The sequence below is a fragment of the Aricia agestis genome, chromosome 7 (assembly GCF_905147365.1).
Source record: "Aricia agestis chromosome 7, ilAriAges1.1, whole genome shotgun sequence".
In the NCBI taxonomy this organism is placed as follows: domain Eukaryota; kingdom Metazoa; phylum Arthropoda; class Insecta; order Lepidoptera; family Lycaenidae; genus Aricia; species Aricia agestis.
This window is the reverse complement of record NC_056412.1, coordinates 1,897,516-1,909,996: the sequence shown is the minus strand read 5'-3', so window position 1 is coordinate 1,909,996 and position 12,481 is coordinate 1,897,516. Positions and strand designations below refer to the sequence as shown.

Below are 12,481 nucleotides of genomic sequence, written 5' to 3'. Positions count from 1 at the left end.
AAATTCTCGGTGTGTGTGCCGGGTGTCCGGAGAACTCGTTTCCAGCCTACTGGTTATCGGTACATCGCGACAGAAACCAGAAATGACTTTTAGAATTATTTTTAAACGATATTTTTGTAGCATTTTATTTCATATGTATTATTATTTAAAATTCACAATGTTTATGTACTATTTAATTTTAACTTTTAATTTAATTTAATAATTTAATTTTATATATTTTATATGGGTTTATTGCCTGCAATAAATGATTATTATTATTATTATTATTATTGTTTATTGTGGTTTTATATGGAAAATGACAATTTTTTGACAGAGAGTCAACGACCGCTAGCGACAAGCTAGCCCGAGTGGAGTATAGTGACGTGAAATATCAAATAACGCCCACTCCTAGGCCATACAGTTCGAAAAGGCTTTAATTGAATGTGTCAATGTCAGTCAATGTGCGCTGCTGGTAAAGGAGAACTGTCAAAAATGACGTTTTTGTATGATAGAAGCGTTAGTTCCTTTTCTCGCCACGTTCATAAACAGCCTTGTCCTTATAAAAGTCAATGGCCTTGTCGAACTCTACGTAGTATCTCTTCGTCAATCGTCTGTGCCTAGGCCAGTGTTGTCACATCTACCAACTTTGTGGTAGATCTACGGTCTATTTCACCTTTCTTCTACCTACCAACTTCAATATCAAATCTACCTATTTTTCAACATATCATTGTTCACGTACAAAATACAAATAATAAAAGTTACCGACTCCTCGAATAGCATTTTGGTATAAATTGAGTTATCTTGGCACAGTACTTTCTTCAGCAATTATCATTTAAAAACAAAAACGGACCGCTACGGGCGCTACTAGACGAGCTGCAGGCTGCAGCTGTTTAGCCGTCCGCTCACTTCCGGAACGCAGATTAGTCTGTGAACGGTCCAAAACATTACAAGAGTGGTGACAACAATACATTTGTTCTTTTCGCGAACCGGAACGTTTAACATTTTGGAACGAAAAGGCGGATTTATACTAAACCACTAAGCAATAAATATTCAATACGTAATAATACATAATAAATAATATTATGTAATACGTGTGTACACACATACGTGCATTCAATGCGAGACAATTCCATAAAAAGAATAAAATTGAAAGCAATGTTGAAGCAATATTAAACAGAAATTGCTAAAAAAATTACTGATAATATGAGGGTGGTAGATCTACCAATTTTTGGTTCTAAGTTTCTAACATCTACCTATATAATTCTACTAATTTTTGGCATGATGGCTATTGATTTTCTAAAATTCGGTGTGGCAACACTGGCCTAGGCCCTAGGAAAAGAAGTAGAATTAGATGTTCGAATTTTAAATTATTTAGATTAGAGCATTCAGCAATCGGCATTCTTATTTCATTTCATATTTGTGAATTTCGAACACAGATTACTAGTATAATATTGTATTTCGAAATACCTAGGTAATTTTTAATTCCTATTGCAGAAACCGCAATAACCTTATTAAAAAGGGAGAATGTCCGATGAACGTGAAAAATACAACCAGGACCCAAGAGTTATTTGTAAATATGGTGAAATGTGCTATCAAAAAAATGAGGAACATCATAAAAAATACAAACATCCACCACCATCAAAAACAGTGAAGAAGCACAACATGCATCGTTTTTTGCCTTTTAATAAAGTTCAAAAGACTTTAAAAGGAAAGTCCGCTGATTCTCCAAAAGCAGAAACTCCAAATAACTTGGATAAAGCACCAGAAACATCAAAGTCTGATGAGGTCAGCCAAGATGAGAAATCATCAGGTACGTCAAACGCAGCATCAGATACACAAGATACAGTCGTTTCTGGTGCAGAATCTAATAATGATGAAGATAGTTCAGAAGAAGAATGCAACTTTTCTTATTACCATAAACACACAGATCCTATAATACTAAAGGAACTTTTTCTGGTCGAAATGCCTGATGATTTCTTTAAATTTTTCGAATGTTTAAAAAAAGAAGCCAAAAAGGAGTCCAAGCCAATTGAAAATATCTTAGATAGTGTAAATTTACAATTAATTGGGCCATTTGATTTTCTCATGGGAAAGTTACCAAAAATGTTGTGCAAGGATATGTATTTAACTCATTGGAGATTTTATTATGACCCTCCAGAATTTCAGGTAAATATTAAACCTTAGTTATTTTTAATAATTGTTCTTCCACATCAATCATCTGTTTGGATAAAGTCCTATAATTAGATTTATTATTTTGTGAAATTAGGATGCTTTTTAGAATGATTGGAAATTGGAGTCAACTCCTGAACTGTTTATATTTCATTTCACTCTTGCATCATAACAGATTTTCCTTTAACTAGTATATTATCAGCAACAGTTGCTCAGTTGACCACATGTCGCCCAATGCTGTCACAAGGTTCTCAAAAACAGGTCCACAGAAATGTACCCCAATTATGTCACCACACTAGAGACTGAAAATGGCGTCCTTAGCTATTCTGTGATATTAATAAATGCTTATGTTTGATGATCATTAAGGCTGTTGTCTTCAGTAAAGGTGTTGATCAAGATACCACTAAGATATAGATTAGGACCTAACACACTTTCCTGAAGCATCCCTGCATGAGCTATAATTTGGTTGTCTCCTTGTTTGACAAAAAAATCTGCCAGCAGGATATGATTTCATGAAGCTTACTGAAAGCATTTCAGACTACACTCTATAGACATGTTAATTTTTTTAGTATGTTTTAGTCTGTTCTAAAAAAGAAGGGCACTAGTCAATTCCACATTGGCTATTTTCGAGATGATCCTAAAGAAAAGCCAGTGTTTTTGGCCAAAAATGACAGTGCAAAAGACTGTATTATTACACCAATATCAGAAAATATATTTGGAGCGGTTTAGTAAGTTTTTTAAAGATAAGATTTTATTTCCTAATGACATTAGACTATATAATAATATTTTTATGAGTAGGGTTTGTACTATTAAAATAATACTAATTATGAATTATAGTTTGTGCGTGCAACATTTCATTTTTATTCATTTATAATTATAGGATACATTTGTTTTTGCAGATGGAATATAATTTATTACATTTGTTTTTTTTTTGTTTGTTTGTAAAAAGAACCCGTAGCAAGGAATATGAAAACTGTCACCCATATCATCTTATAACGCACAAACTATAGTAAAAGTACATTTTGTTTCCCTAGTAAAAAATTGTATAACATAAAATTTCATTAATAAACAACGTATTTCTTTCATATTTTTAGCTGGTATCTACAACATGAAACCATTAAATCGCCATTCACCAAAATGGCTTCCCAAAAACTGATAAATAAAGTTAAGTCTTGGGCTGAGCAACATAAATATACAATTGAAGAATATGACATGAAGAAGCGCCAGAAACAAATTGCTTGTAGAACCTTCCATGGTGCTGGTATTGTGGTTCCATACAACAAGGAAACGCAAGTTGGATATAGACCTCTGGTGGAAAAGGATGGTATGATCTACATATTTGTCCTACATCAGCTTATTCAGTCAGCTGTCTCGAATTTCGCAGCAACATAATAACCGTAATGTTAAAATATTATGCCATCTCTTTTATAGATATGAGGAACTTCAGAGATGACAGCATAATAATATGTAATCAATAAATTAATTTGACCAAAACTGTGACAAATGAATTTAGCATTATCTTTTTGGGCCCTCCCACTGACTCGGCAAATACAATACAAATTTAATATGACATAAGATTTCTCTGAGGCCTTACTAGATATGAAATAAATGATATTTGAGGTATCGAGGATCATAATTCTCCCTCATATTTATAAAAATTATTGTTTACTGCAGGCTATTATTATTGATATATATTATTATTATTTTCCTTTTAGGCTAGCTTGTCCATAATATTTTAGTCACTTCTGTCAAGTCCGAGTGGCTTTTCCAACACATCAAACAAAGAGTGTTTCAATAATGTGCAATTTTTTTTAGTAAAAATAAAAGAAATGTTCAAGAAACTCAAAGATGCTAAAACACAAGATGAAAAAGATAAAGTATTAGCAGAGATTCAACCAATCATAACATACGCAAGTATAGCTGTAGACGAATGCGACTTTGGCACTGGACTCGAAGCTGGCATTGCTCTGTTCTGCTCGGGTCTTAAGGAACTCCAATCGAATGCTCTAAAATGCTTAGAGGTTGCTTACTCATTACTTAAAAGAGATGCTTTCAAAAAAATCATTCAGGTAACAGGAATTTGTATTAATATTTATCTGTAATTATTTTAAACTCATAATAAGCAAGTAAGTAGCGCTAGTATTTCGAGTACGCGCGTAAATCGCCTCATCTGGACAGGCTCTAAGGGCTTCCACACTTATCTGCGAATTCGCATCGTAATGTCATATTTTTTATTACGAGTTTTGTTTATTACGAGATGCGAATTCGCAGTTGTGTGTGGGAGCCCTAAGCTCGGCCAACAATACATGTTTACACTTTACAGGCATGACGTTTATGAATTTGCTATATTGTTATAGGTACATCTCGAGCGACGTCGTAAGGGTGTTAAGTTAAGCATTTTGTAAGTTTTTTTTTTAATTTTTGCAATGGGGACTATCGGTTTTTGCTCACCAGTTGGCGCCACTGTTGACTATGTTCCAGAGATATAGCCATGGCCCATGTAAGGCGACTTTATTAGATATCGGTATCAACATTTTTTTAATACACATTCATTGCCAAATAGGTAATCCATACTTTCACATGACACTTCACAACAGCTATACATAAGGATTTTTTTTATTGATTATTTTGTAGATTTTATGACACAAATTCACGTGACACTAATGCCTCTAGTGGCAAATTATACTATGATAGTCCCCATTGAATACATCCCTTATAAGCGGGTTCCAATTGGTTTATTTAATGAGAAATAAGTTATTTGTTTTATTTGTTATGAGTAAATGTTGTTATTTGTTTTGCTTATTGATACATCCTAAACATTTGAAATGTAATGTTTGACAGTATTATAATTTCAAACGTGTGAAAAAGAGGTCTCGTTACATTAAAAAAAATAATGTTAATGAAAATAATGCTTTTATTTAAATCCCAATTAAAAATCTAAATTTAAGTCGGTATTGAAAAATTAAAAAATGTTGTCCTTTTCTTATTACTCTTTAGGTTTGTCCGCACTTGTAAGATGTAAAAACAATGATAGAGGACAATGGTCACTGCCATACACTTTGTCTCTTATAACACTGTCACAGATAGATGGCAACAGTCGTTGTGATACAATGAAGTAATCCAGTCGCCTGAAAAAAAATTATACATACAAATATCACGTTTTCGGATCATGAGTTTTTTTTTTACAGAGAGTTTAGGTTTATAAAAATCTCAGTCCATTCAAAGTTAATAAAACTCTAATGTCTCCAAAAATATCTATGCATTCAGCTTTATGTCATCTTGTTTAAATAAAACTATAGAACAAAACAAACACTGCTTACGCCGTAGATGTAGCGAGGAAATTACAATAGGTATGGGTTAAAGGCAAGACTGCACTAAAGCGATGATACGATAGCCATATTATATTGTGTATGAAATCGTAAGAAGCGCCGCACCACGGTCCACGTGACGCTTCGTGCACAAAACGTCAGTTCTATGGAACGTGAAGTGTCGCGTCGCGTCGCGTAGTGTCGCCCAGCGCGGAACCTTAAGGCTGCCTTCACATTAAGTCACCAGTAGTGCAGCAGCAGCACGACTGCTGCCAAAAGAGAGTCGCGCGGCTGTCGCGCTTCTCTTTTTAACCGACTTCCAAAAATGAGGTTATATGTTCGTCTGCATCTGCATATATACATATTTTTTTTCTGAAGCATTCGAGGTAAATGCTACCAAAAAGTAAGATTTCGCACCAGGTTATACCCTGGATCCGAAGGTACCGAACAGAACTTTTGAATCCTTATAGATACTGGTTCGGGGATTTTGGCGTTGTTTATACAACAGACAGCATAATCTAATACATCAATTTGATTGATGTATTGGCCATAATTTTAACCAACATAATTATACCATGCATCGGTCATCATCACATTATGACCCAATTATTGGATGTGTAGGATATACTGGTAACAACTTCAAACAAATGAAAATTGAGTACAGAATTCGTTGAGGTTTAGTCGAATTTTGAAACAGGCACTAATGAAGAATAAGAATTATTTCATACCTTTTAGATCATTTTAAGAATATTGTTTTTACCTTGGAAGTTGGTTTAAACTATTTGTCAAAAAAAAAAAATTGTATCGAAGTCGCTCTGCTGCCGCACTCCTGGCGACCTAATACATTTACACTCAGCCCTGTTGGACAGGGAAGCGGGCAGCGTGAATATGTAAATAGGCGACTCGCGCTGCCACTGCTCATGCCGCTGCCATTGCCCGGCGCTCCCTCGAGTGTCGGTTTTTCGGGCGGAAGTCAAAGGACGGGCAGCGCGAGCACGAGTGAGTGTTTACATTCAGCTCTCTCGCTCACTTGCCGCCAGTGCCGTATGAATTTCCCTCATCCACAATTTCCCTTTACTACGACGACGGCGTCTTCGATTCGATCTGTTTTGATTTCTTTTTAAAATATGCATATAGTTTTATATAGGTACTCAGCAGACAATGCTGTCGCCGCAACAGTTTCGATATCCGCCATCGTTGCGAGTCGTTACGTAAAAGAGTATGAGGGCTGAGTGTGACCACCCACTCGCCTCTATAATGCCGCAGAAGTATTTGAGGCAATATTTCCGACAGCGGCAGGAGCAGTGGCAAGGGCTGAGTGTAAACGTCCCATAAACGGCCCATATGGCAGTACTAATTAAGTATTGGTATATTGAGGACGAAATATCAGGTATACGTATAGCTTTGTGAACATTATACTAACATCACAACTCAATAATAGAATCATATTTAAAGGTTGTAAAAATTTAACCTACCATCCAACGTTTTTTGCTCGGCTGTTACTCATATAAGTCCAAAATGTATAAGCACCAGCCTTGTCAGGATAGTAGTGGCGGTAGACGTCCACGAAACCATCTCCCAATAAGTCTGTCATTCCCGCTCTTTCTTCCTCTGTGAAACCAGCATTCTTCTTATTTGTTTTTGGATTTTTCAAATCTGTAGAAAATATAATTTGAATAAATTTTCTGAATGTACAAATACGACATTAAATACCATTAACAATGCCTGAAACATACCTATTTCATTGTGAGCTACATTCATGTCTCCACATATTATCACTGGTTTTTTCTTGTCTAACATCTGTACATGTCTGCGGAATTCCTCGTTCCACTTCAGTCTTTTAGGGAGGGTGACTAGTTTCCTACCGGCGTTCGGAACGTACGTGCATATCAAATAGAACAACTCGTATTCGGCAGTGATGATGCGACCTTCGCTGTCCAGCTCCTCGTTCTGGAGACCGTATTGGACGTTCATGGCCAGCTTTGTCGTGTAAACCCCGACTCCGGCGTACCCATCCTTGTCGCTGCATAGCCAGTACGCGTGGTAGCCGGGCAAGTTAGTTATTTCTGTCGGCAATTTTTCCTGCGAACACTTGGTTTCTTGCAAACAAAGTATGTCGGGTTTCTCGTATTTTATGTAATCCAATCCGCCCTTGCTCAACCACGCCCTAATTCCGTCCACGTTCCACGTACATATTTTAAAATTCCACTCTTTACCCTGTGCATTTTTAGAAGTATTAGTAAAATCTATTGACTCATAATCGGTTACTGATTTTACCATTACAGGTTTCTTTTCCTCAGTAGCTGAAAATATTTGTAGGGATTATAATTTAAAATGTTATATTTATTTTATCTCAATCATGAAAGTTAAACTCGTTCAAATTAAAAGTGTAATTATAGTAAACAGTTTTGGTTTGATTTATGATAAGTATGGTGTCAGTCTTTATAATATTTCTCAATTAGCTTACAATTCAATTGTAATTACTTATTTGAATCAATAATTTACTAAATCTTTAATGATTTCCCCTGACTGATCCCAAAAAGCAAATTTAGTTAACAGATAGAAATCGGTAGATTTAATAATAGAGAAGTAATTTTACTTTAAGAAAGAAATAAGTGTGTCACATGCTTTTTCTCAAGTTATAATGATAGTCCCACGCTTACTCTTTTCTTATAAATAAAACCTTAAAGCGGCTTAATAATTATTGTGAAAAAAAAAGTACTGTATATTATGTTAACTAAATACCAATATTGCATAATATTATCATTTAAATTCTTATCTATTCTCTTTCTGTACAAGCCCCAAGCAAAAGTGTACTTTCTATAATAAGTTAATAACTAATGTTAGTTAATTTATATATTTATACAAAAGAATAAATATATAAATATTTTATTGCCAATATAAAAATAATATAAGGTTAAAAAAATAAATAACTAAGCATAAAATTTTGGAAAACTTTTATTTATCATAATAAAGGAACACACTTAAACCAGGACTCACAGGAAACAATTATTGTCAACAACATAAAAAAATATTAATAATAATTAAAATATAAATGAACATAATTATTTACCATCAACCTTGCGCCTGCGTTTGGTGGCAGGCTCGCCATTGTCTTGCTCCTCTTCAGCACCCGTTTTCTTTTCCACTGTTTTCTTTTGACCTCTCTTGCCTTTTGTTTGCTTCACTTCAGGTGCGCTTTCTTCCTCCTTTGCATCAGAATCCTCCTTAACTGAAACACAAAATGCAAAATAAAATTGACATGAACACACAACATGAAAACCACAGAATATCTTTTGATTACATAAAATAAAATGTTTACCTTGCTCTGTTTCTTTTAAGGCATTTTTTGTATCATTATTACTTTCAGCTGATGTCTCCTCTTTTGACTCAACTTCATCTTCAGATTCTTGTTTAGATGGAACTTTCTTAGTAACATTTTTACGGCCTTTGGTTTCCTTCTTTTTTGGTTCTGGTTCTATCTTGTCTTCTGTATTTTCTTCTTCAGTCTCTTCTGATTTTGCTTGTGCCAATTTACCCTTTCTCCTACCTTTAGCTGCTGGTTCTGGTTTTTCTTCTTCGTCATCTTTATTTTGTTCTAAATCTTCAATATCCTCAGCTTTTGGTTTTCTTCCTCTTCCTTTCGGTTTTTGTTCAGCTTCTTTATCTTCAACTTGTTTAGTTGTTTTCTTAGCCTTAGCGGGTTCTTTAGACTTTGTAACTTTCTTGGATTGGACCTTTTGGCCTTTGCTAACAACTGCATCAGAATCACCATTGGTCAATACTTCTTCCTCCCCATTTTCATCAGCTTGTGTTGACTCTTTAGAATTATCATTATCTTTTGTCTCATTTTCAACATTTTTCTTCCTACCCTTTTTTGGTGCTGGAGCAGAAGCTTCAACTGTACCATTTTCTTTAACGGCAGGTCTTTTTCCTCTTTTAGTCTTTTTTTCAGAAATCTCAACATTTTCTTCGTTGAGTTCATTTTCAACATTGGATTCCACTACCTTTTCCACCTTTGTTTTCCCCCTTCCTTTCTTTGGAGCCTCACTCTCTATCGGTTGAACTTCAGTGTTTTTCTGGAATTTAATGTTTGAGGTTAAAATTTTATTACCTAGATTATATTTTGAACTGTCTTTTTGGTAAGATTCCAAATAAAGAACTGATAATTATATATAACAGTTAGTTACAATTTTTTTAAAGTAATTACATTAACCCATCAATCCCCAAGAGGCAGCCGCCTGCCGCATAACAATTAAAAATCTATTGTATCTGTGTGTGTGTTAATCTTATGGACCCTCTATTGAGGTATTAATCTAAAAGTAAGCTTAGCAAGAATAGCACAAATAACATAAAAAGTTGAAAGTGGCACAGCAGAATTCGATTTTGGTGCAGGCTTTGCAATGTAAACACTTATTAATTGTGCAATCGGCATCTAGAAGCTGAATGAAAATAATATGTTTTGAAGCTGTATGAATATTGTTTTATCCAGGCCAGCATCAAGTATCTGACACTCACTGGATCAATCTAAATCGGCAATTAAAATTGATAACATAAATTTAAATGTGTATAATTTTTCAATGAGCTACACAATTACAACTATAGATTCGTAGTAGCTACTACTAATTGCTTGATCGTGTCGATCTACACTCCGTAAAACTGCCAACCTAGGTAGATAGTTTCAGGGGATTTATATCGACACGCGACATAAACGAATTTGAGTGGTTAGAATTTAACGGATGTAAACATAAGTTGTGACTTGTGAACATGCTTTACAAAATTACATGAAAAATTATTTGGTCTGTAATTTATTGTTTTATCATAATAAATCAGGTGTAAGTATATCATTAGTAATAGAAAATTTTGCCATTAAATGAATTTTAGTGAGGTTTGGTTTACATACCTTTGCTTTTGTAGTCCTTGGAGCCATTTTATTGTTACAATTATTTTAAAACAAATACAATTATTTGTTAGTTTTTGAGTGTCCTGCAAACGATTTTGTAAATTTACTTAAATTGCGAAACTGCGAAACAAATTGCTACACAAAATCGTAAATTTTGCCGGTAAAATGACTTATTGACACTTGACAGTGATACATCGATATTTTGCCGCCAAATATAATTTTTTTATGTGAAATGTCACTCAAGGGCCAACTTGCCAAACTGTATGGAGCATATATGGAGGTAGATCGTGGAGGAGAACTATATGGGGGATATTTGAAAAAGTGTCCAGCTGTACGCAGTAAATTATAACAGTTGAAAAATCCTCCAAGAGTGGCGCTAGCTGCAGCAAAGGGTATGGAATGAATGTAGCCGTTGGTGACAAAATATAAATTGAAGTTATCCGAATAGCCGAGTCACAGAATGGAGAATGTTACGTAATTTTGATTATTAGCAGTCCATATTCTCTGTCAAAATAATAAATACTAGTGAAAAATTACTTGGATACGTTAATTAGTTTACGATTTATAAGCAAAACAAGTTGTAACTGTCCGACGCGGGCGCCCGGTTACGGTGTGACGTCATAGCACAATTGCACCACGCGGGCCCCATACAATAAACGTGATTTTATGGCTTTTTGCTCTTTATCAATAACGGCAACAGGTAGGCACTTGAAATTTTCACCAAGGCCTTAATTATATGTGAACTTTAATAATTAATGATAATATTAAAATAAAATTAAAAATTAAGGGGGGCTCCCATACAAAAATCACAATTGTTGGCCTATTTTTGCTATGTAGCGGTACGGAACTCTTCGTGCGCGAGTCCGACTTGCACTTGACCGATTTTTTATTTGTATTTTTCTAAGTCTAACCGACTTTCATAAAGCAGGAGGTTATATTATGTTCGTCTGTTTATATATTTTTTGTATGTTCAACGATCACTTCGCCGATTGTGGACCGATTTTTAAGATTTTTTCGCTATTGTATCGGGTTTTATCCGAATTTGGTACCATGTTCATAAAAAAGGTGACTTCATGAGGGGATCCATAAGTAATTGAGGGAATTCCTCGCTATTTATACTAAAACCGCATATTTATCTGGATGATATTGTGATTTCGATTCATAATCTGAAGTAAGTATTTCTAATGGAAATTTATAGTGATTTTGGATAAATAATGAAGTATTCCAAGTAAATCTTACCAAAAAGTAAGATTTTGCACCAAGATATTATACCATGGTTCGAAGGCGGCGAACAAAACTCCAACCTCCTTGAAGATGTTTGGGGGTTTCGGTGTTGTTTGAAGAACTTAAAGCATATGCTACTAAGCATATTAGATTATTCGTCATCATCATCACTTCACTCACACCACGCATCATCGTATTTTGAACCTATTTAGTACTTTTTATAGTCTTTTAGGTCGAGACAGATGCCTTTGATCAATACACTGTCGTTTGATGAGTGATTTTGTGAAAATCCTTTTATTATTTTAAAATATTATATAATTGGTACTTAGCGTACCAAGGTAGAAATTTGAATATTATAGGAGGTAGATATTATTAATTTAATATTAAGTAGAAAATTATTAAGAATTAAAAAAACCAAGATGCCTGCATTAAATAAATAAATAAATTAATTAAATTAACTAAACTACCAGTCCCAAAGTATTTTGTCATGGAATTCACGATTCTGAGGTGGTACCGAATTCAAAAGCATGAAGATTGTATGCAGAAATAGTTGAGGCTTCAGCAAATTCTGAAAGAGGCACTACTAAAGAATTACAATTATTTAATTCTTTTTAGTTCATTTAATAATAAGTAATGTTTTTACTTGGAAGTTGGTTTTAATATGTTTTTGTTAAAAATAATAATTTCACTCTTTTTAGATAGCAGAACATTTAAGTCTTTGCAGAAAGCCTTATATAAATAAGGCTTTCTGTAAAGACTTAAGTGTTCTGCTTAGTGACTTTGAATAAACTTGTCTAATATTGAATAAACTTGTGCTTGGTGTCCAGCCTTTTAGTGTCTGGGTCCACCCCCACATTTTTAAACTTCCATTACCCTGTTCTGTACTCGTGGAGACAGT

The 12,481-nt window shown here is 34.3% G+C and overlaps 2 protein-coding genes across 2 annotated transcripts; one reads left to right on the top strand and one right to left on the bottom strand.

The window, feature by feature from the left end:
• Positions 1-1,393: 1,393 nt before the first annotated feature.
• LOC121728778 (histone PARylation factor 1) lies at positions 1,394-5,044 on the top strand. Its single transcript, XM_042117050.1, has 5 exons — positions 1,394-2,145; positions 2,728-2,876; positions 3,243-3,472; positions 3,964-4,217; positions 4,506-5,044. The coding sequence occupies exons 1-5, from the start codon at positions 1,504-1,506 to the stop codon at positions 4,551-4,553; spliced, it is 1,323 nt and encodes a 440-aa protein (XP_041972984.1). The 5' UTR covers positions 1,394-1,503; the 3' UTR covers positions 4,554-5,044.
• Positions 5,045-5,095: 51 nt separating this feature from the next.
• LOC121728777 (DNA-(apurinic or apyrimidinic site) endonuclease-like) lies at positions 5,096-10,545 on the bottom strand. The gene is made up of 6 exons (XM_042117049.1): positions 10,360-10,545; positions 8,779-9,535; positions 8,530-8,688; positions 7,193-7,759; positions 6,932-7,112; positions 5,096-5,276 (listed from the first exon to the last, which is right to left on the bottom strand). The coding sequence occupies exons 1-6, from the start codon at positions 10,384-10,386 to the stop codon at positions 5,135-5,137; spliced, it is 1,833 nt and encodes a 610-aa protein (XP_041972983.1). The 5' UTR covers positions 10,387-10,545; the 3' UTR covers positions 5,096-5,134.
• Between the last annotated feature and the right edge of the window lie 1,936 nt (positions 10,546-12,481).

Excerpts from the sequence above, each read along its gene's own strand:
- LOC121728777 (XM_042117049.1), bottom strand. The coding sequence starts at position 10,386 with ATGGCTCCAAGGACTACAAAAGCAAAG. Across the intron at positions 7,760-8,529 it reads ACGCAGGCGCAAGGTTGATG|CTACTGAGGAAAAGAAACCT; the intron begins GTAAATAATTAT and ends AAATATTTTCAG. Across the intron at positions 7,113-7,192 it reads TGTAGCTCACAATGAAATAG|ATTTGAAAAATCCAAAAACA; the intron begins GTATGTTTCAGG and ends TATTTTCTACAG.
- LOC121728778 (XM_042117050.1), top strand. The coding sequence starts at position 1,504 with ATGTCCGATGAACGTGAAAAATACAACCAGGACCCAAGAGTTATTTGT. Across the intron at positions 2,146-2,727 it reads ATGACCCTCCAGAATTTCAG|TCTGTTCTAAAAAAGAAGGG; the intron begins GTAAATATTAAA and ends AGTATGTTTTAG. Across the intron at positions 4,218-4,505 it reads CTTTCAAAAAAATCATTCAG|GTACATCTCGAGCGACGTCG; the intron begins GTAACAGGAATT and ends ATATTGTTATAG.